Below are 23,741 nucleotides of genomic sequence, written 5' to 3' on the forward strand. Positions count from 1 at the left end.
CCCCAAGAGACTTGGCAGCTGAAGATGCTCAGGATGCACCTTATTATTAATCTTATTAGGTATGTACCGCATGTAGCTACTTCTCCACAGACAAGTGACCCCTCCACAATCCCCACCAGAAAAATCACATCGTTCACAATGTCAGCTCACCTTCCCCTTCCTTCCTCTGTGCCCCCGCTGCTCCATCCCCAGCATTGGAAGTCCCTCCTACTGCTAATTCCGCCAAGGGGCCAGCGAGGTTGTCTAGGCTGCTTGCAGCAGAGAGACAGGATGGGGTGGAGGCTGGAGAGATGAGGGAGGCACTCACAACAGTAGCCTGAGGTTTGAAACATGTCGGCAAGGCCTCAGGAGGCATGGCGTCGATCAGCAAAGCTCGAATGTCATCAGCCTACAAAGCAACGGACACCCAGGGTTCAGAAGCCTCTCTCTGTCTTCCCTCAAGAGGTTTGGGGCTGGGCCAGAGCCTCCCCTCCCTTTCTCTTTTGTGATCTCTTTTCCTCTTCCCCCTTAGTTTCAGTGTGGAGAAGTCATCTAGGCAATTTTGATGATCATTTCACATTTCAAGGACTACCAGTAAAACAATCTATAGCTAACAAACTTTTTTTTTTCCAAATTGGGCACAATAATTTTCGAATTTCAATTCCTTTTAGTAATTAAATGCATCACTAAAACCCTTTCATTTGGTCAGTTTCTTTGTTAAAGACCATTTATTGCTTACTGTTTGTTCAAAGACAATTCATTACCTTGACTTAGTCATTCAGGTCAACATTCATGAATTTTTTATCTTCTCCAAGGACTGTAGAGTGAAAATGATGGATCAGAGCGCATGGGAAATAGCATCTTTTGGTCAAGACAGGATTTAGTAGAAAACTTCTGAAAACTGCTTGTTTAAAATGTTTCTCTAATACCTTGGTGTATCTCCCTGTCTTGTTAATCCTATGGGTCACCCAAACTGCTTTTGCCTTTTTTTAATGACTGAAGGTTTTGGCAGGGGGTCATCGTCAGTGATGTGACCGTCCCAAATCACCAGTATAATAGTGTCAATGAGACTGAATCCTGTGGGAAAGAGGTGAACCAAACTGACTCCATCTTGTAAAACTGACTCCATTTTAAGACTCAGATTTCCTTTTTGGCTCCTCCGCTGACAACTGTGAGAACTGAATGACATCCTGGTTCACATCGGAGAAAGTCCCCAAACTGGCTCTTCCCAGCTCAGAAAGTCCCTAATTCTTCCTACAACAACAAATCGTGTTACCTAATCTTGTGTGTCCTGGTTTATATCCTCTATTTATTATACAAATGTATATATCCTGCAAGCATTGCATGCTATCCTTATATAATGCATAAAAATCTATGCCAAATCTTTGAAGGAGAATCCAGTGACTGCTGGAGGGGGCCTTGGCCCAGTGTGTTGGGCATCTGCACACCCTGCTAATGAATCAACATGAGCACAAGCCCCAACGTCTTCCCCCTCAGTTACTGCAGATCTCACTGATCACACAACACAGGCTATAAATCAGTATTCTGGGGGCAAATACTATTACCAGCCTCTTTATGGGATTCGCCTTCCTTGTTAAAGTCAAGTCCTACAAGAATTCCAGGTAACTAAGGGTTCTAAGTACCATTAACTAATCATACGTTTACTGTTCTTGCTGACAAATTGTAAAGTTAACAAAAAAGAAATGGTCAAAGTTGGTCTCTGTTCTAAACTGCCACTACCAAAGAAAGCCCAGACTGCCCACAATGCTTGGATTGTGGGCCTCCAGAAACCCCAAATGAAACCCCCAGGTATGGCCATGTGCCTGCCTCTGGTGGGGAGCTACATTTTCTCCTTTGTAAATCAAGTGACTTAGACACTCAGCCCCCCCACACCACCCAAGGTCCCTTTGGCCCAGTGGAACTTGCCGTTGCAAGATCTAAAGGTGTTTGTCCTTCTTGGTTCTTCATGGTTGGATCGGCACCATGGGCTAAAAGCAGGGCACACAGCTGTGTTCTTCCTTTCTGGGCTGCTTCATGTAACGGAGTGAAGGCCCATTTATCGGTAGCGTTCACACATGTGTTGTATTTGATCAGTAATGCCGCAATGTCCACATGCTGTGAAGACAAAAGGAATCAAGGCAGTGAGGATGATGCACCCCTCCCTGAGTGTCGCCTCCCTTCTCTTCCCTCCCTGTCACCACGGCTTTGAGCAATCATTTCTTTTGCAGCTGTGACACGTTGAAGGTACTGCTGGTGACTACCACTCACAAAATCTCAGCCTCTGAAAGCTAAAGGGCCCTCAGAGTCCAACCCATCACTCTCAAGGAGGGTGGCTCATGCCTCCAGACAGCCCTTTCTCCTCTGGGATCTCTACGAGCAGGGCAGGTTCTCCATGGCATCCTGCTTGCTCCATCTGCTGCTCCTGGCTCTGCCCTCCAGGATCAGACAAAACAAAGGAAGCCCTATTCCACACGCTGGAAAGGAGCAATCCTGAGTCCCTCAGGTCATGACCTTTCCAGCCTCCTGTTGCTGAATCACACAAAATCTTGGGAGTCAGAACACATCAGTGCCTTGAATCCAGCCCAAAGAGGAAGCTCCTCATTCAGCCCTCACACCTCAGAAGGCAGCCCTTCACATTCACACTGTGCGAGAACTAACTGGCAGTTTCCCTTCTATCGGGCCTTTTTTGGGTGCCTGTCATTCACCACGACCTCAAGGCCTCCCCTGAGGTAACTATGAAAGGGACACATATAATCTTGGTCATTCGTACTCTCTCACTTATTGTCAGGCTCTTCCTGTTGACTGGCTGTTTCCTCACTGTTTACCAGTTTGTCCATTTCTCCTTCACCCTCAAAACCCAGGGATGCATTCATCCCTGCTAGCTACTGTCCTGTATCGATCTCTCTAGCCTTTTGTGGCAAGCGCTCCTGGGGAAGGCCGTCTTCAAAAAGTGCCTCTACTTCCTTCCTCTCACTCTTCTTACCTCTCAGGTCTGGTTTCCAACTTCATCATTCAAACAAAGCTGCTTTCCCCAGTTCCTAACACGTCCAATCTAATGGCTTTTTGTCAATCTTTCCTTATCCTTCCTGACCCCTGCGCAGCGTTCAGCACTGTGGTACTTCTCTATCCTGGCTCGCTTCCTTCTTCTCGGGATGCTCCTTCCCAGGACGCTCATCTCTGTCCCACGCACTAAGGCTCTGTCTTGAGCCCCCTTCTCCCTCTGTACACTATTCCACTTGGTGATCTCATTAGTTCCCATGGATTCGATGTCATCTCCATGCTGATGATTCTCAAATCCAGGCGTCCAGTCCTAACATCTGGGCTGACTTCCACTCTTTTATTTCCAAATGTTGACTGGACACTTTGAACTGGATGTCCTGGAGACATCTGAAACTCAGTATGTCCAAAATTGAATTGTCTCATATCCTGAAACCACCCCCCTCAGACTTCTGTGTGACTGGCATGGGTGCCACCAACTCCCTGGGCCCTACCATCTAGGTGGCATGTTCAGCTCCTCACCCTTTCTTGCTCCCCAGACCCAAGAGCTTTAAAATAATTTCTGCCCCTTTGCAGCAGCCTCCTGTACACCTGCCCACTCTCTGCACAGACACTGTCACCGTCCCAGTGCAGGCTTCAAACCCAGATCATGGCGACAGCTGCTGGCTGGCCTCCCTCCCTCAGCTGTCAAACGGATTCACCTTTAAAAGCACAGGCCTGACCATGTTGTACCTCTTATCCCCTCCAAAAACTCTGATGCTAGGGAGACAGGAGGATGGACCCTATTTTGTCCTTCAACAAATTAAATTTGCATTCCTAGTTTCTTGGTAGTGAGACAGGGAAGGTTTCAGAGAATTGTTATGCTGGAGACCGGAATATGCAGCATCAGAATCTTTCAGGGGAGTGAGAACAGGTTTCACTGCCATCCCATTCTGTCATCACACCCTCCGTCTGCCAGGAATGATCTTCCTCATGGAAGTGAATCTAGCCTATGACTTTGTACAGAGTTGGGGCTGCCCAGGTGTGGCAGCTGTATCAAGGTGCCAGCTTTTACAGACTTCAGTCCCTATGATACTCAAGATGACAAGATGTATTTCAGTTTCAGATCATTTCTAACACTTCCGCTTCCCAATTAACCCACTTCTCCTCAACTCCCAGGACTCCAAGGCCCAGGGGTTCACTCTACTTCAGTCAGTCCCCTTAGGGATGCAGAGACTCTAGAGCTCACCACTCTCATCCATAACTAGGGCACCTCAAGGATGCCCTATCTGAATAACCTACAGATGATGGCCATCTACGTGTGCCCTGGTTTGCGTTACTTGTTATCATCAAAAGGGCTGCCTTCTTTGTCTTGTAGCCCTTGGGGTATAGGCCCAGCAGCAGAATCTCTTTAATAAACAGTACTGACAGTTTAATCATTTCTCAGCTTAATTCCAAATTGTTTTCATGTCATTTAGCTTTCCTCACTTCTAAAATGGGAGGGCTGGACTGGAGGCACTTTGAACTTCTTTTTAGCTCTAAACTGGCCATTTACTGAGCCCCAGATCTTTCCCTCTGTAGCCAGCTCAATCATATGCATGTGTCCAAGACAAACATCCTGTTGTGCCATGTCTATTAGGTTGTCTGTCCAACTACATATCATAGTGTGAACAAATGATAAAATTCATCCATTCAAGCTTTAGTGTGTGGATTCTTAGGCTAAACTTCAGAAAACAGTGGCTGTCCTACTGAAAGTTAACATTCTGAGGTATGATATAACCAGTGCAATGCTGTCTGCAGCCAATGTGAGCACCGACCTAGATGGGGAGCTACAGCAGACATCCCCTATGACTTACTTGGTAAACAGATGTTTAATGCATTGGCTCTTAATTCAGCACATCCCTCTAGACAGATGAGCAGTGAACAGCAGTACAATGGCTACTTCTGGAGAAGCCTGAGCAGAGACTCTTATAGTTAGAGGTGCCCCTCAAGGAAATCATCTAGCTCAAACCAGCCATGAACCCAAATTCTCACCACAACCTGCTAGTTGGCCACATAACAAAAACACTTTGCTTTAAGGCCTCCAAGGAGGAGAAACAACTACTTAGCCGGGAAGGCCTTTGACTTTGGGGGCTTTCTTCCTTATCTCAAGCCAAAACCTGCCTTTCTGCATTTCTGACCCAGGTTCTGAGTTCTGCCCCTGGGGTCAATGAGTCCTAAGAAGGTGCCTGCTCTATGCCAGGACAAAAGAGAGAGGACCTACAGACAAAATGGAGTTGCTTCAGCTTTCTTGCCTTCAGTCCTCTCCTCACTAGGCCCCTCTACTTGATCTGAATATAGTGCCACCATCAGTCTCTTTCGCAGGCTAGTTCCCCTCCTCTGACGCTCTAACTCAATAGTTCAGCTGGGGTTTGACCCAGAAGGATTGGAGCAGGAAGAGCCATTTTCCTAACCCTGGCCACCATGCACTGCCATGCCCTCTCCATGCAGTCCAACACTGCTTTAGCTGTCCCAACAACCATGTCCTGCTGCTGTCTCATAACGAACCATCAGGCCACTCCAATGCCAACACCATGCTTAGATGAATAGCTGTCTCGTCATACTGCCCAAGGTGGGTGATAACCCTTCTTGGGAGCCTAGCTATGCCAACAGCACAAATCTGCCTAAGTGCGCTATCACTGAGCTCCTATCTCTCCACACTGTCCACAAGAATAACATGTGAGACACTTGTCATGGAATGGTGATGCCACACGGTGGGCACATGTGGTGTTCAGGTAAACCATCTTCACTCACTGTCAGCTGGCAATTCCTTCAAATAAACCAAATCAGGTAGCCCAGCATGACGGGCTCTTCTCTGAGGATCACCGTAGCCTTTTCTAGTGGGTTTCTAACTAGACTTTCCATAAGAGGTTCCAGAATGTTGCCAGGAATCCCAGTCAAGTTTCCCGGGCCACAAACAGCCTGCCTTCTCTCTTCCCCCCAAACTTTCAGGATGCACTGTATCAGACCAGGTGACCTCAACTCCAAAGGAGGATTGGGGGTGAGGGGCTCTTACTATTTCCTTATTTGCCCTTGGGATCAACCCCCTACCAGTCACTTTTGTTTTATATTTGATTATTCTCCTTGGCAGAGTGAAGGAAAAAAAAAAAGCCGAATCAGATCTGGGCAGCTTCTCCCCACTGTCAATCACTACCTGATGTATTCACTGCAGAGATCCCATAGGGAAGGGCTGCTTCTTTTCCTCAATACAGCTAAAAGACTTTCCCAAGTCTTCCTCAGCTCATTCTGAGCAGGAACCCTCCCTGATACTGAGCAAGGAAGCCTTAAAAGAAAAAAAAGCTCCTGCGAAAGCACTTGCTCACAAGCCCTCCTAGTCCCAGTCTCTCAGCCAAGAAGTGAGACAAGCTGTACTGGACTAAGAAGGCTCGGCACTCCCTGCTCTGATCAAAAAGGGACGGAGGAAGGACATTTCAGGGGGGAATCTGCTTCAGGCTGACACCTTCCCAAAGTGACCAATCACATAGCCGGGAGCAGGCCCCCACGGGCATGTCTGCACTCATCATCAGACTCAAAGCATGATGGGGACTTTGGCTTTGACTGATGAGCAGGACAAGGAAGATGGGGGACACCATCACTTGGCAGATGAAGAAGGAAGAGCAGAACTCTGAAAAGGGCTTCCTAGTAATCCAAAGTGTATACCTACCCAGAATTTCAGGGAACAGTGGTAGGGGGGCACCAATAACAGGCATTCAGGAAATACTTGGGGGTGTTAGCTTTGCTACAGAACGGTCTACCCAGTGTGGTCAGTGACATGTGCCCTGGCCGTGCCTTCTCCCTCCCTGCCATCTCCTCAGCAGCTGATCTATCTTTTATGTGTTGGCCCCTAACCATGAGAATTCCTGCACAACCGGGGCAGCTTCACTTTCTCTAGTTCCATCCCAGCACTTGGCACAAGGCTTAGCACAGAACAAACATTTAATAACAAACACTCATTCATTCATTCATTCATTCATTCATTCATGGAGAGTTAAAAAGAGAAAGCCGCCACCCATGCTTCTAAGAGTAAGAGAAGCACAAGGAATCCCTCAACAGGTCAGAACGTGAACTTTGCTGCCCTCCAAGGAGAGCCTGGCCTTGTCTCTGCCTCTCCAGGTCTTCTCTCATTCCTGCTGGCTCAGCACCCGTAGCCTCCTTGTTTAGCCTAGACTACTCCTGCAAGGGCCAGGCCTATTCTCCCTTGGTGCCTTCATTCTCTGCTGGTCCTGCTCCAGACTTTCTGGGGAGGTTGCCCATCCCCCAAGGACACGGGAACACTTATTAGAATGTACCTGTGGGAGTGCTCTAGCCTCAGGGAGCTGTGTGGGGTCTATATGCCCTGGTCTTCCCGCCCAGGGCCAAGTGGGGGAAGTGTTGGCAAGCAGCAGGGAGGCCATGACAGCTAAGTTACTGGCTTCCCAAGATGAGAGAAGCTTTGGGCTTCCCAAGTTTTAGCCTGATCAGCCTGGCTGTATTCGCAGTGTGCTGAGGTCACTGTGCATGTCAAAGGTATAGGAGGCAGCTGATGCCCTGATGTCTTCCCGACTCATCTGAAGCAACTTCCCAAACAGATGATTAAGATAAAAAACCCAAATTGGTTTCACTATTCACTATCACTATTTCAGTCAAACCCTTCAACAGTTTTGTACTGAGCATTGAACACACATAGGCAGAGGTGCAGGTGACTTATGCTCCAGGGGAAGGCGTGGAGCCCCGGGACAGGCCAACTCAGGGTCCCTGCCTCCAGTCGGGTGCCAGCTGAGGAGAAGGCGCACACACCAAACCCTTCCTTGTATCCCCAGGGTCTGGTGCAGTTACTGGCACACAGAAAGCATTTACAGGGACAATTAAATGCTGCCAAATTCTAAATGGAAAGTATCCATCAATCACAGAACATCCATATTGTCAGGGGCCTCAGGGGATGTAAAGAAAATAGAGGTGAGATGCTCTTTGTGGAACAGCTCCTAGGGTTCTCCACAGATGGTCATCATCTCCCCTGCACCCACACTTGCCTTTCGGAGCCACCCCCTACCCCTGGAACCACAGCCATGAACCCGACTGCAGGTCATGGAAAGGGAGTGCCAAGTGACTCCCTTGGGGCTCCACTTAACATCTGATCCCTTTCCAATCCAAAAGCATTCTTCCCTAGTCACAGCCCTGACTAGAATGGAAGCACTTGTGGGCAGAGACCATAGCCAGACTCCCAGTAAGCCCATGAGAAACGCCCATCCACTCATCCACCCATGGACAATAAAGACTCAACCGATGAATGACAGTGACTGTTTGGGCCATGATCTTTCATATGCTTACCCCATATGATGCAGCGTTATGTAAAGGAATAAGGCCTCCTTTGTCTTGAGCATTAACGTCTGCTCCGTGTTCTAAAAGATACTCAGCTACTTCCAGGTTATTGTAACCTGCTGTGGGAACAAAACAGGACATATCAGAACAACACTGAGTTGGGAGAGAACAGGTGTCTGAGCTGTCCAAGACGCTTCCAGGCTCCTGACCCACTCCTTCTCTTGGGGAGAGACAGTACTGTCTGAGCTGGTAACTCGATGCCAATACTCTTCTATACCAAGGTGCTCACTACCCTAGTGGTCAAGCTCAGGTCCCCAACCCCTCTCCTCTGCCGTCAGTCAACAAAAACTTACTTTTAAAGCCTTTAACCATGTGCCAGTCACAGTGCTAAGAGCAGCTCTAAAAGTGGTCCCAGTGTGGACAGGGGGACACTGGGTAGATTAGGAATAGAATGCTGGCCCTGTTGAATTCAGAAAACTGCAATTTGTAGTGGATCCAATCAGCATAATTTCATGATTTCTTCCAGCTCACAGGAGGGGGTACAGCAAGGTGTTACTGGGGGCAGAATATAGGAACAAGGTAGTTGAGGGTGGAGGGTGGTACAGAGCTGAGTTAGCTCAACAAGGGGTTGAGACAGGAAAGGCAAGTGGGAGATGACAGGCTGGGAAAGAACCGAGGGTAGGGAACTCTTGGGGAGGCTGAAAGCTAGAGTTAGGGATTCTAAGGTACAGAAAAATGAAGAATGATAAAGCTCATGATCAGACAAAGAAGTTCTGGGGTTCTTGAACATGGAAAGAGAACACTCCTCCTAGGTGATGACCTGGGGTAGTCTGAAGTAAATTTGCCCCTAAGGCAGATTGATCTGGGACTCTTTAGGATGTTGTCCTGAGGCCCAAGGGAAACTTTCTGGGGACTGCTGGCCATTTTCTTACCCACAACTTTTACTGTAACTGGCGATACATGAAGATGCTTTTCTCAAAGAGAATGCTTATTTCAACTCTCAGCCTCTGAGTGGAACTCCAAAACAGGGTAAGGAAGACAGTGTCACCAGGAGGGGGCAGTGAGAAAAGGAAGATGTGGAGACGAAGGCAAGTCTGTTCATTATGCAGCAGACATTCCCACTTCGGAGGGCTCCACAGAAGGAGTGAGTCACTTTGGAGTAGGGCTGAGACAGACAGGAGGAAGGCACAGGCAGCTGAGGATGGCCAACAGGGCTGGGACCTTGGCAGCTTGGGGTTTGGACTCACAGGGAGGAGGAAGAGGAAAGCACAAGGGAAGCTGAAGTACACTAACCACCAAAGAACGAGTTTAGGCAGTTATCACTGCTTGGAGGTAGGTGACTGGACTGATCAAGGTCTGTCCACATGCTAAGAAGCTGGTCAGGGAGAGCTGTTCCTCACAGCAAGAAGGACCAGGAGGAGGTCTTTTAAGACTGGTCCTACAGGAGGTGAAGAAAGCCCTGAGAACCCAAGAAGGGAAGGGGAGGTGGAGGTCTTGGGCAGGCCAGGCTGTCCCATCTGGCCCACCCACACAGGTGGCAGGGCTTTGCAAGGCAGGCTGCCTGGCAGCAGAGAAGGTCTTGGGACCTGCAACAGCTTCCCCGCTGGCTTCTCTTCTAGTCTATTCTCCACTCTGCTTCCAAAGAGATCTTTCTTAGGCACTGCTCTGACTACATCACTTCCCTGCTTAAAAGCTTTCAGAGTTCCCCCACAGCTGCTGGACTCAAATCCCACTCTCATGGCCCTTTTCACCCTACATTATTTGCCCCTTTCTAACATGTTGTGTTGTAGCTCCTCCAAATGGTGAGTTCTTTTCCCAGTTCCACATCCGCTGGCCCTGCCTTGTCTATCCTGTCTTCTCTGCATCCTCTGAGACAGTGGGTCCTTAGTTCTTTGTGCTCTTGCCTTCATCTGAAGAACTGCTTCACTCTGTCTTTGGGTCCTGGGGGTCTAGCACAGGACCATGGACAAAGATGCATAAAATAGAAGCAGAGTCTTCCTAAGTGTCTGCTGAATTCAAGTATTTACTGAGGAGCAGCAGGGAATTATGGAGAGAAAACTAGCTTTGGAGGTGGGAAGGAAGCCCTGGGGACCAGTCCCACCCCCTCTGCCACTGCCATCCTGGCTGGGCAGGGCACTCTCCCTGAGTCCCTTGCGATTCTCTAGGACCAGCCTGTCCAGGTACACAGAGTTTCCTTGTGGGCTATTGCCTGCACCAAAAAAAAAAAAAAAAATCTAAACATGGCAACCAGTAAGCCTGCCAAGTCCAGCCCCAAGGGAGGCTCACCTGCCAAGTGCAGCGGGGTCGAATTTCGGCCCTGGGTGTCTCTGCAGTTGATGTTCTCAGGCGTACACAGCTTCTGCACCCGGGCCAGGCAGCCCTTCTTGGCAGCGTCCAACAAGGCAGCATCCCCTCGGAGCAGGTCCTGGATGTCGGTGTCTCCTTCCTTGACCAAGTCTAGAGGGGTGTTACCATCCCTGTTCTTCTTGGTTGGGTCTGCTCCGTGCTACCAAGGAAGAGGGAAACACCAGCCCCATCAAACACTTCCCTTCCTCCCCCAGATCCCCCATTCTAACGAGGATGCTCTCTGCATCCCTTAGGAATGTTGGGAAGGCCCTCCATGTGACTGCTGCTGCCTCTTTATTGAGAGGGGCCAGACTTTAAGAATAGTTTGACCTCATTTCGAGTTTGTCCTTAGATACATACGCATTAAAGATAATTTACTCCTCTGGTAGGAGACTCATTCACCTAATTTTATCAACTCCTTGTTCCAAAACAAATTCATGTAAAACCCACAAGAACTGGTGGTTTGTAAGTGTCACACTTGCTAATATGAAGCTCAATGAGAGTTTAGGCATTCCATAAGAAAAGGCAAATCTGATTTGTTGGGCACTTTCTGCTTAATCTGTAGCTAGCAATTTACTGGTATTTCTATTAGAGACCCAGAAGATGGGAGAGTTAAGAGTATGGCTCACTGTAATGATCCTAATGAGATCAACATGTTCAAACTCTAATCTGGAAAGACAACTCCGACATGATACCGGGGAAAATAGGCTTCTCTAATATTAAATAGAAGCAAATTTTACAGAAAACACACTTCAAAAAGAACAAAAGAGACAGCAAGCATCTGAAAGCACCATTGTGACCTGATGATGGAGGCAGGGCTGGGGCCTGTGACACGAAGCAGGTAGCATACCTTTAAGAGAAGCTTACAGATCTCGTATTTCCCTTTAGCAGCTGCTTCGTGCAGAGGTGTGAACTTCCACAGGTCAGCGACATTGACAGATGCACCGTGCCTCACTAAGAGCTCGGCCACCTCATAGTGGCCATAGGAGCAGGCGTTGTGGAGGGGCACCAAGCCACTGTTTGGGGGAAAAACGTGTTCAGATTCACAGCACTAAAAGAAAGCTTCTAAAATACTGCACACGTACACATAAAATAAACATATACAGATGAGTCAGAAGAGATATCTGCAACGTTACCCTCATTTTACAGATAGGGAAACAGAGGTCCAGGAAGGGGAAATGCCAAAGGTCACACAGTCCATCTGAGGCAGGATTTGAATCCAGGTCCTCAGAGTCCACTGCACTGGGGCAGGTCCTTTCTACTCCAAATGGGTCCCAAATACAGATTATTTATCATTATACTCATTGACTTCAAAAACTAAAATCTACAAAATCCTATTTGGTTCTCTGAGTTTCCAAGGAAAGGTTATTACTACCCATTCAAAGTCAATAAACTCCACAATGGAACCTAGTGAGATCCATCTTGGCTGCCATGAGACTGGCTGATGTCACTGGCACTGCCCCTTTGCCCTATGCTCCACAGGCTTCTTGGTGCCTCCTTCTGCCACTTCTGGAGAACCCAGCACTACTGCGTGGCACCTTGCTCCCACCCACCAGCTGCCTCATGACCTCTTGGTTTGGGTGAGCTCTTTGGACCCTGGTACTTGTGCCCTGGATCACCGGATAAACGGGGGGACTCTTTGGATGAGAAATGTGGGATCGCTGAGAGAGTTCTGAGATTTCTCCCAGAGAAGCCAACCCACTCTCCCCCTCTTCCCTTGTGGGTCCAGAACAACAGAGATACACATGGATGGGTGAGTACCCCAGACCTGCTTTTCCTAGTGGATTTCTCTGGCTCTCTTTCCCTCTCACAGTAAGACTGAATTCTTCTGAGTGGTTATAGACCTCATCTGGAAGGTTCTACAATGTTCTAAGGCTGGATACAATCAACATATCCAGATAGGGTCCTGGTGTATGTGGGAGATCCTACATTTCATAGGGACTCTCTCTTTCATGTGCACTCTCCCTTATAGCTACAACAAAACAAAGATGCTGACTCAGGAGGAGGTGACCCCATGTCTACAGGCCTTCAAGTGGAGGCTAGGCGGGCAGTCTTAAGCATGCTTGGGCTACATCAATAGGGGAACGGCTGAACAAGTTGAGGTAATACGAATGCAATGGAATACTATTGTGCTATAAGAAAGGATGAACAGGAAGACTTCAGAGAGGTCTGGAAGGACTTATATGAACTGGTGCTGAGTGAAAGGAGCAGGACCAGGAGAACTTTGTGCACAGCAACAACCATGGTGTGCGAGGAATTTTTCTAGTAGACTTGGTCCTCCAGAGTGATGCAAGGACCTAAAAAATTCCCAATGGACTCTTGAGGCAAAATGCCTTCCATATCCAGAGAAAGAACTATGGAACTGGGTCGCAGAATGAAGTAGACCATTTTCCTTTATGTTACGTTTTGTTTTCATAGTTTCTCCCATTCGTTTTAATTCTTCTATGCGACATGACTAAGGTGAAAATGTATTTAATAAGAATGTATATGTAGAACCTATATAAGATTGCACGCCATCTCTGGGAGGGAGGGAGGAGAGAGGGGGAAATATCTAAGATATATGAAAGTGATTGTAGAAAACTGAAAACAAATAAAACAATTTTTAAAAAAGCATGCTGTGGCTCGAATCTGGCTCAGCTCCTCAATGGCTGTGTATCATTCATAAAATGGGAGTGACAATAGCATCTCCCTCCCAAGGCTGCTTTGATGATATTTGTAAAGTGCTTTAGGGCACACTGCCTGGCCCAGCCCTGCATAAACGTTAGTTGCTATTAGTATAAACACCGTTACACTGTTCCAGGTACAGTGCCAAGTACATGAGATACAAAGAAAGGCAAAAATATGCTCCCTGCCCTCAGATAGCTTGCACTAATGAAGGAAGGAACATGAAAATAAATATGTACAAACAATCAATAAACATTACATGCCTACTATGTGCCAGGCACTGCGAAGTGCCCGGGAGACACAAAGAGGCCAAAACCAGGCCCTGCCCTCTAGGAGCTCCCAAGCCAACATGGAAGCTCTAGACAGGATGATTAGACAGAGAAGACACTGGAAGGAGGAGGGAGTAGGGAAAGTTTCCTGTACAGGGTGGGATTTTGTTTAGGATTTAAAGAAGTCGCGGAGGTCAGTGGGCTGGCAGAGGACAGGGTCCCAGGCAGGAGATAGCCAGAGAGATTACCCACAGCTGAGAAGGAGGGTCGTGTTGGTGGCCTCTTTGAGTCTCAACTAAAAGTCCCATTTTCTCCAAAAAGAAATCCTTTGTCATCTTTTGCCTCTTTTTGTATTCTTAGCACTTAGCACAAAGCAAGTGCTTAATAAATGTTTATTAATTAATACAGGCAACTACTTGGCCCAGTGGATAATGTGCTGTCCAGTCAGAAAGACCTTGGGCAAGCACTTAACCTGTCTGCCTCACTTTTCTCAATTTCTCTTTCTCTCTGTGTGTCTCTCTCCCTTTCCCCCTTTACTGCCATCACTAAAATTGATCATCAGGTTAACAGTCTCACATCTGATTCTCTTAGCTGGTGGGGCACAATGAAAACTTACAAGCCAATGGAATTGAGACACAGCCACAAGCAATCCAAATGCACATAGTCAGAGGTACAGCTAAAGTGAAGAGCAAGGCGATCTCCTTTCTGGGTGCCTTGGCTTTCCTAACTTGTACAATGGGAGTGTTCTATCCCAGTTCTAAGACTCTCAGAGCCACAGCTGTGGCTATGTCCATCCCTGGAGAGGCCCCAACTCCAACGAGATGCTCTTTGGCAGTGGTGGAGAAAACGGGAGTTAGGCTTTGCAGGTTTGTACCACAAAGCCATGCCAGCATCTCGGGAAGGGGTCCAAACTGAGGGAGCAAATGACTTTGTTAAGGGATGCTCACAATCGGCAATCTTGTTTCCAAGTTAAGATGACAAACTCAGCAGTTCCTATGGCTGGGTGCTTACACTGAGCACCGTGGTGCCTAGGAGGAATGGGCTTGTCATGCTGTGGTATGAGAGAAGTGTGGAAAAAAACAAGAACCAAAAAACTTCACAGCCTCTCCTCCTCCTCTCAGGGGATAAGTGGGGATTGTGGGTAGGAAATAGTGCTTCAAGATCTTGTCAGAACAAATCACTTTATTCACTGGGCTTTGCTCATAAATTTCCTTGGCAGTGGAGGTGAAGGTAATATGGGAAATTATTCTAACAAATAAGACATTAATTATGGAGAAAAAGTGTTCGCTTACCTCAGTTAAAGAAATGAAAAACGATGTCAGTTAAGATGACCCCCCCACTCCAAATGTTCTGAGCCAGGAAGGGACTTTTTTCTAACAGCTTACAGACCTGTTTATGTTACTTGTGGTCAAATAGTTTATGACATTAACATTAGGGGAAAAATTGAGAATATCTACCTAGAAAACAGTTGTATTTGTGCCAAAATTACCCTTAAGTTGAGACTTAAGCCTCCAGGGGACAGGAAACGCACTACCTCAACACTACAATGAAGAATGTTATTTTTTAATGTTGTATAATAGGGGCAGATTTGTGATTTCACTGGCATAGCAGTTCACAGGCGAAGACGCTCCCTTCACCAACGCAGGAGCCTTGAGACGGCAGTGACTTGGCCAGAAAGCAGGTGTCAGAGGCAGGGCCTTTACCCACGTCCTCCACCACATCAGAGCACTTCCACACAATTCTCACGAGTGTCCATACGGACACCTCACACCTTCCCTTCCATTAGGAAGACAACACTTGTGTGAAATAGGCTTAAAAAACAAACACAAACTGAAAACTTGACACCAGCAGCTGGCCTCTGGTGAGTTAACGATGGGAATATGGTTCCTAAACTGGCAGGAAAGACACTCTCCACCCCTGGGAAGACTCTGGAAGCAGCTCAGGCAGGGCCCAGGGCACATGCTCCGCGTGACACCTACCCCTTGTCTTTGGCGTGGACGTCTGCTCCGTGATGGAGGAGGAACTCGACCACGGACACCCGGTTGTAGCCGGCAGCAAAGTGAAGAGGGGTCGAGTGGCGGCCTTCTAAATCTCGGCAGTTCACATTCTGAGGGCTACAGAGTTGCTTGAGGGAGAAGGGAGGGAAATGGAGCAGACATGTGATTTAGACTGACCTCTAAAACAATGCTGAGTTTTTGAATAGGAAATTTTCTAGGAAATGCTTCTCCCCACAAAAAACAAGTTACTAAACTCAACACTTAAAAACTGGCCCCTTGAATTACAGTCCTAGAGAATCCTTCCTATTTCCCTGGCAGCTCTTTTCGGCCCAAGTGTCCACCCCCAGCCCAGACACAGCTGTGCCCCAATCACTGCAGCTGGAGGGGAGCCTTGGTCATCCCGACCTGATTGTGACTCACCCTGGCCACCTAGGCTGACGCCAGCTCTGACCGACCAAGGGTGTATCTTGTTGTTTTAAATTTTGAGATGTTAAGAACTGCATTGTGTACCTTGGGCAAAGGGCTGAAGAAGCTAAGGATTGAGAGGAGTTTAGTTCTTTTAGGTCCCATCACTGACTACAACAGAACCAAGCAAGAAAACCTCTCCAATTAACTCCGTGTATCTGGTGCTTTCCTAAATTTGGGGGGAAATTTTCTGTACCTTCATGGGTCCTGATTGGTTCTGCATGAGCCTGCCCTTTCCTCTCCATGTGTCCTCCCGTTCTGTTCTCTATTTCTTTTTCTCCTTTGGATCTTTGTCAAGCATAGGTGAAATGACCATGGTAAGAGTTGTAATAGCTAATGCCCATCAGTGCTCTAATTGTTCAATATCATGTCCATGTAGCTACAATGAAATGGTGTGAAGAGTCCTTCCAGAACACAAGCCACACAGTACACAGCAATTATCAAGACCAACTTCTTCAAAAGTAGAGAGGTCAATTAACAGAACAGATTAGATAAGGTCAGAAACAAGTAAACCTGTAGATGTAAATTACTTCTGGAAAGAATTTGGTATGTGATAGGAATTAATGGGAAAACTGGAAACAGTCTGGCAGAAATAAGATGGAGACCAAACTATTATACCACATAGCATAATAAACTCAAAAGGATACAAGAGCTGAATATTAAGATATACCATAAAAAAAAAGAAAACTGAGACCACAGCCTGAAGAGCAGGCACCTTTCACCAAAGTGGGCAGCAGGGGGGTTCTTAAGCAAGGGGTGGTGGCACTCACAAACGATAAAGTTCTCCAGAACCAAGTCAGTACCAACAGAATCACAATGGAAGGCATATGGGATAGCCAGAGAATACAGGCAACTCCAAAGAACCCATGTGGGCGTATAAAGTGGTCAAAAAGAGATGGCAGACTAGGCTTCAAAAGAAGCATTTCAAACTAACTGAGATGGTTCCAAAGCATAAGTCGTCAGCTGTGGAGGCTGAGTGGGCGCTGGCAGAGGAGCCAGCGACAGACACCAACACCTCTGGAGAGCAAATGCACCCTGTGTGCCTTTTATCTCCAAGACCTGACTGCTGATGCTATGTCAGAGGTCAACGACAGAAGGAACAGCTCCCAGCTGTGGAGAGCAGCACTTTCTGTAGCTGCAGAGAAAGGGAAACCAAGCAGATGTGCACCAGCCACGAAATGGGGACACAAACAGCACCACACAAATGGGGACGCGCCATGAGAAGTTCTAATTATGAATCATTCGGAGAAGCATGAGGAGGCTTATCAGCTAACTCAGGCCTGCACAACTGCGGCCTGCAGAAATGTAGGGGAAAACACCCTTTGCCTAATCAGGAAAGTAACAGATCCAATGTCATCTAAACAGATACAAAGAACAAGGGGTAGTTGGAATGAATCTCCCTCCCTACCCTCTCCTTTCCTCTTTCCCTACTTTCCTTTCTTATTCTTTGTTACAAGAGACGGCACCCTGGATAGAGGGAGGAATTGTGAATACATCTGGAGACAGAGGTGCCAACACAAACCCACAGTCCAAACAGCTGCCCTCCACCTGGCACAGGAGCACAAACCAGGGAGAGACAGTGCGCAGGCCAATAAACCGCTGCTGATTTGGGCGGGGGTGGGGGGGCGTGGTGGGGGGTGAGCATACTTTAGACGAATGGGGAAAGGGAGAGGAAAAAGGAAGGAAGAAAAGCAATAGGAGCACAATGAAATTCAACTCCTCAAACACGTCCAAAGGAAAAGGAAAGAAGCATTTATGACACACCTTCTGTGTGCCCGGCACTGCACTAAGTGCTAACCATTTGAGGTAATCGGAGGAGGGGCACTGGCCTCTGAAGGACCTGGGGCAGACTAAGCACACAAGAAAAAGAAGCGGAGGAGTCTACTACAGACAAGGGAGACGTGCAGTATAAAGTACAGAGACTGTGGTGGCTAATTAATATTAACTGGGGAAACAACGTAAGCCATCAGACTTACAAGCCAAACAGGAATAATACATACATCTCTGGAGTCATTTCAGACTTCATCATCACGGGGGGAAGCCCCTCCACCAGGAATCAAAGGGAGGGAATGGAGGGGCCCACACAGACGCCATCTTGGGATGCCCTTTCTGTTCAATTACAGGTCTAGTCCAACTTCAGTCTTGTGAGAGAACTTTACCGCACTGTTTGAACCTAGCCCTGTGTGGCTGGGAAGCTGGGCCCTCTCTCCCTGCTGCTGAGAAACCCTTAACAAGGGACCAGAAACTCAATCAAATTCGAAAATGGATGCCAGTTTTCTCACATCTCCAGCAGCCCATGTGTCATTATGTGGTCAGTTGGCTACTGTTTCCACGTTCCTCTGACTGAATATTTGGAGGGATTGGCCCATCTCCTTGTCTGATTCCAGGGAACTGCACTTGCGGCCGCTCCCTCTCCCAACTTGGACAGTCCCTAATTTTTCCTCCAATTAGATATCAGATTACCTAATCTCATATGCTGCTTTATAGTCTGCTTCCTGGTACCTATTAATGCATACAAATCTGTCTCCCCTGATATTCAGGCTGAGGAGGTCTGGTCCTGCTCTGTTACACAACTGGCATGCACTGCTTAATCAATCAGCATGCTTACAAGTGCAAGCCTTTGTTTCCTCAGTCATTTCAGATTTTAGCCAACACCAGAAGTACCTGTGATGCAAACAACAGCTAAAATGTCCATTGGGCATGATCCAAGAACGCATCTAAAGTGGATTAATACATAAGTATGGAAAAGTAAGCAGGCTGAAGAGAGTGCCAAAGGCATCAGTCTGAATTTGATTCCAGAAGCAAGAGGGAGCCAATGGAGTTCTCTGAGCAGGAGGGTGACCTTTAGGAAGGTCACTCTGACAGCTGTGAGGAGGAGATCAGCCAGAATCAGGCTGTTGTGATAGTTTAGGTGACAGATGCTGAGGGCCTCGACAAGGGCAGAGGCCATGGGAGTGTATATTCTTTTACCCAGCAATACTACAACCAGGTCTGTGTCCCAAGAGATCAAAGGAAAGGGAAAAGAACCTATTTGTACAAAAATATTTATGGCAGCTCTTTCTGTGGTGGCCAAGAACTGAAAATTGAAGGGCAGTCAGCCAGCTGCAGAATGACCAGACAAGGTCAGCATATGACTGTGACAGAATACTGTCGAGCTAGTCCACTACTGTATTGTAGAGGACTGTGCTAGAAACTATTAGAAACCAAGAAGGGGATGGTTTCAGAAAAACCTGGGAAGACTTTTACGAACTGATGTGAAGTTAAGTGAGCAGAACCAGGAGAACGCTGTACACTGTTACTATGATCAACAAAAGACTTAACTACCCTGGATCACTACAGTCATCCAAGACAATTCCTAAGGACTCAAGGTGGAAAATGCTATCCACCTCCAGAGAGAATCGAGGAACTCAAGCATTTTTTCCTTTTCTTGCTTTTTCGGCAACATGGTTAACATGGAAAAGTTTTGCATAATGACAAACGTATTCATTGATTATCTTATTTCTTTTCTCAATGAGTGGGAGAAGGGTTGGAAGCAGGGAAGAAATGAAGTGAAAATGAAGGAAAAAAAAATCAGACATAAGATAGAGGCAATACTTTGGGGAGAACCAGGGCTTTCACTTCTCCTGTTTTCCCCAGGGTTCTATTATTTCATTTTTTTTTTTAATTTTAGTAATTAAGAGAACACACAGAACTACGGAGAAGAGTTTCTGTGGCGTAATGAGGACTAAATCCAGACTGCAAAGGGCTATGAGATCTGAGGAAGAGGATCTGATGAGTGTAGACAGCTTTTCCTAGAACTTGGGCTAAGAAAAGAAAGGGAGTCACAGCACAAAAGCTTGAGGAGATGGCAGGGTCTAGTGAGGGGTTTTACGAATGGAGGTGAACTGGGCATTCTGCAAGCTGCAGAAAGCAGACAAGGAGGGACTGATGCTGAGAGGAAGGGAGTGGATGACAGTGGAGGCAATACTCCTGAAGAGACAGGAGCGAAAGGGTTCAAGAGTACAGAAAGAGGGAGCCACGATGGGAGAGTACAGGAAAGCAACCCAGCTGAACTCTTACAACATTCCCCTGCAAACAACTTTAAAAGAACGCCTCAATTCAAATTGTAGAATGGTAGAAATCTACAAAAGGTTACTGACACATTTTTCCATCCTAAGACAACTTAGGAGGTTGGCACAAGAATGTGGTGACACTGGGGTGAGCGCTGACCTGGAGCAGTTTCAGCAGACTCAGCCCAGAAATGGTAAGGGGATCAGACAACTGGTTGGAAAAAGTACAGAAAACCATCTGCTGGCTAAGGATGCAGCTGGCACTGACTGGCAACTCTACCATCCTCATGAATTTTTGGGTCACAGTCCCAGGGTGGAGAGGAACTAGGGGTCAGCCACCCCCAACCAAGGACAAGAGCAATGCAGGAGAGCTGGGGCCCTGGAGGAGTGCTAGGGCTTAGAGCTGCAGGGGACCAGTATCCCTTTGTAGGTAAAAACCAGAGTACAGACCAGGAAAGCAGTAACCACACCCCCTCCCAGGATCATATCACCTTGGAAGCACTGAAAACCTCCACAGGACCATCTCTGAAAACGCAAGAGGGAAAAATTCTGAAGCTTGGGACAGTGCCTCCCCAAGCTTAAGTGAGTCCAACTTTAACATAAAGTTCAAAGCTAAGAAGTAGGCAGGAAAAACGAGGAAACAACAAAAGAAGAACTTGACCACAAAAAGCTACCATGCTGGCAGAGAAGACAATACACAAACTTAGAAGACAATGATGTGAAAAAGCTACAATCACAGCCGTCAAGAGAAATGCTTAAGAGTTGAGAAGCCCAACATGAATTCCTGGGATAGTTAAAGAAGAGATGAGAGTGGTGGAGGAAAGACTGGTAAAAGGAATGAAAGTGACACAAGAAAACCATGAAAAGAGAATTAAGAGCTTGGTAAACCATCCCACCCCAGCCCAGCCCAAATTGAAGAAAATTACACATTAAAAAACAGAACTGGCCAATTGTAAAAGCACAAAAATTCACTGAAGAGTAGAAGTCCTTAAAAAGCAGAACTGGCCAAATGGAAAAGGAGATACAAACATTCCTGTAAGAAAATAATCCTTAAAAATTAGAACTGGTAAGTTAATAACTGCATGCAACATCAAGAAACAATAAAACAAAATCAAAAGAATGAAACAAAAAGAAGAAAATTTGAAATATCTCTCTAAAAAATAGTTTCAGGTCGATAATTTAAATTATTGAACTACCTGAAAGCCATCATCAAAAAAGGAGCCTAGGCATCATATTTCAAGAAAATTATAAAGAAAAACTGCTCCAATATTTCAGATTCAGAAGGTAAAATCATAATTGAGAATCCACAGATCACTTCCTATAAGAGACACCCAAATGGAGACTCCCAGAAATGGAGCCAAACTTCAGACAATGACTGACTGGCAATACAGGCACACAGAACTCAAAGAGTCTGGAAGAGAACAGAAGCAAAAATCATAACGTTAAAAACCAAGTGGACAAACTGTCAACATTCAAGGCTGGAGGGGTCAGGGAGAGAGGCGTGCTGACACCTTGGTGATGGAGCTATGAACTGGTACAACCATTCTGGAAAGCAATTGGGAATTATGCAAATAAAAAGGCCAAGGTATTTCATAACCTCTGACCCAAAGATTCCATTAATAAGAACAATGCTCCCCACAGACACCAGCATTTTTATAGGAGCACTTTTTGTGATAAGCAAAGATACCAAAGGATGGGAATTGTTCATTTTGGAGGGGCAGAAGGACCGTCACACATCACAGGTCAAAGAGAAAATATCGTCAGGGACGAGACAGAAACAATTCAAATACTGCGTAGCCACAACAGACATCCACATATTTCACATGAGATTTGGCAACTCCCACACTGAAAGAGTGGAGGGTTTAGAATACAATATGGTAAAGGAGCTAGGCTTATAATCAAGAATGACCTATACAGCAAAACTGAATATAATCCTTCAAGGGACAAAACTGACATTAAATGAAAGAGAAGACTTCCCAGCATTTCTGATGAAAAGACCAGAGCTGAATAGAAAATCTGACTTTCAAAGACAAGACTCATGAGAAGCATAAAAAGGTAAACATGAAAGAGCAATCAAAAGGGACTCAATATAATTAAACTGTTTAAATTCCTACATGGGAAGATGACACATGTGAGTCCTAAGAACTTCAGGGCAGTTAGGAAGTTAGACAGAGCATGAGCGTTGGGATAATCTCAAAAAAGAAAATGAAGGGGTATGGAGGAGGGATGCACTGGGAGAAGGGGAAATTTTTCTCATATAAAAGAGGTGTGTCAAGGAAGAGCTTTTACAGTGGAGAGGTATGTGATAGGGGTGGCAGACAAGGCTTAAACTCATTCTCGTTGGAACTGGTTCACAGGGAAGACTATATATGTATATGTGTGTGTGTGTGTGTGTGTGTGTGTTTACACACACACACACACACACACACACTCAACTGAATGTAGAAATTTATCTAAACCAATAAGGAAATGGAAGGGGAAGGGGATAAGAGATATGGGCTGGGGGGGGGGGGGAAGGGAAGAAGGTAGATTAAGGGAGGCAATGGTCAGAAGCAAAACAGACTTTAGAGAAAAAGGACAAAAAGAAAGAGAAAAGGATAAACAGAAAAAATTAGGATGGAAGGAAAACCACAGTAATCCTAACTATGAATGTAAATGGGATGAACTCACCCACAAAATGGAAGGGGATAGGAAAAATGATTAGAAATCAGAACCCAATAATATGTTGTTTACAAGAAACATGCTTCAAACAGAAAGAAACACACACAGCTAAAATAAAGGGCTGGAACAGAATCTATCATGCTTCAGAAGAATTAAAAACATAGGGGTAGCAATCATGATCTCAGACAAAGAAGAAGTTTAAAAAAACCAGATAATCAGGAAAACTACACTTTGCTCAAAAGACACTACAGATAAAAAAGCAGTATCAAATTTTTTACAGCAGGTTTCTCTGATAAAGCCCTCACTTCTCAAATACCTAAGGAACTGAGTCAAATTTTTAAAAAAGCCCATTCCCCAAAATGAGTCAAAGGATACCAACAGGCAGTTTTCAAAAGAAATCAAACCCATCTACAATCACATGAAAAAATGTTCCAAATAACTGCTCATTAGAGAAATGCAAATTAGAACAACTCTGAGGTACCATCTCACATCTATTAGAAATAATAAATGCTGGAGTGGATGAGGAAAAATAGGTATGCTAATATAGTGTTTGAGGCAGACAGGTGGCAAAGTAAATAGAGTGCTGGCCATGGAATGAGGAGGATCTGAGTGCAAATCCAGCCACAGATGGGTGATTCTGGGCAAGTCACTTCACCCTGTTTGCCTCAGTTACCTCATCTGTAAAATGAGCTGGAGAAGGAAAGGAAAAACCATTCCAGTATCTTTGCCAAGAAAACCCCAAATAGAGTCACAAAGGATCGGACACAACTGAAATGAGTAAAAAAAACAAGTAAAAAATGATGAGGGGGTGGTTTCAGAAAAAAACATGGTAAGATCTATTATGAACTGATGCAAAGTGAGGTGAGAAGAACCAGGGGATCATGGTCCACAGTAACAGTAACATTGCAATAATGATCAGTTGTGAAAGACTTGGCAAGTCTGATTAATACAATGATCTAAGCCAATTTCAAAGGCCTAATTATGAAAAAATGCTCTCC

The 23,741-nt window shown here is 46.1% G+C and overlaps 1 protein-coding gene across 9 annotated transcripts in view; it reads right to left on the reverse strand.

The window, feature by feature from the left end:
* Nucleotides 1–23,741, reverse strand: part of TNKS (tankyrase) — a 191,367-nt gene that overhangs the window by 24,470 nt on the left and 143,156 nt on the right. For 7 of the 9 annotated variants that reach the window (XR_011970790.1, XR_011970791.1, XM_072625529.1 and 4 more), the window contains 6 exons: nucleotides 15,551–15,696; nucleotides 11,489–11,654; nucleotides 10,579–10,798; nucleotides 8,302–8,411; nucleotides 1,906–2,094; nucleotides 151–388 (listed from right to left, as the gene is read on the reverse strand). Coding sequence is in view for 7 of the 9 variants with exons in the window: in XM_072625529.1 (XP_072481630.1) it covers nucleotides 151–388; nucleotides 1,906–2,094; nucleotides 8,302–8,411; nucleotides 10,579–10,798; nucleotides 11,489–11,654; nucleotides 15,551–15,696 (1,069 nt within the window). In the remaining 2 variants the exon portion in view is untranslated. The remainder of the gene's footprint in view (nucleotides 1–150; nucleotides 389–1,905; nucleotides 2,095–8,301; nucleotides 8,412–10,578; nucleotides 10,799–11,488; nucleotides 11,655–15,550; nucleotides 15,697–23,741) is intronic. The other 2 variants (XM_072625530.1, XM_072625532.1) reach the window with 2 other exon arrangements.

The sequence above is a fragment of the Notamacropus eugenii genome, chromosome 7 (genome assembly GCF_028372415.1).
Source record: "Notamacropus eugenii isolate mMacEug1 chromosome 7, mMacEug1.pri_v2, whole genome shotgun sequence".
NCBI classification, from domain to species: Eukaryota; Metazoa; Chordata; class Mammalia; order Diprotodontia; family Macropodidae; genus Notamacropus; species Notamacropus eugenii.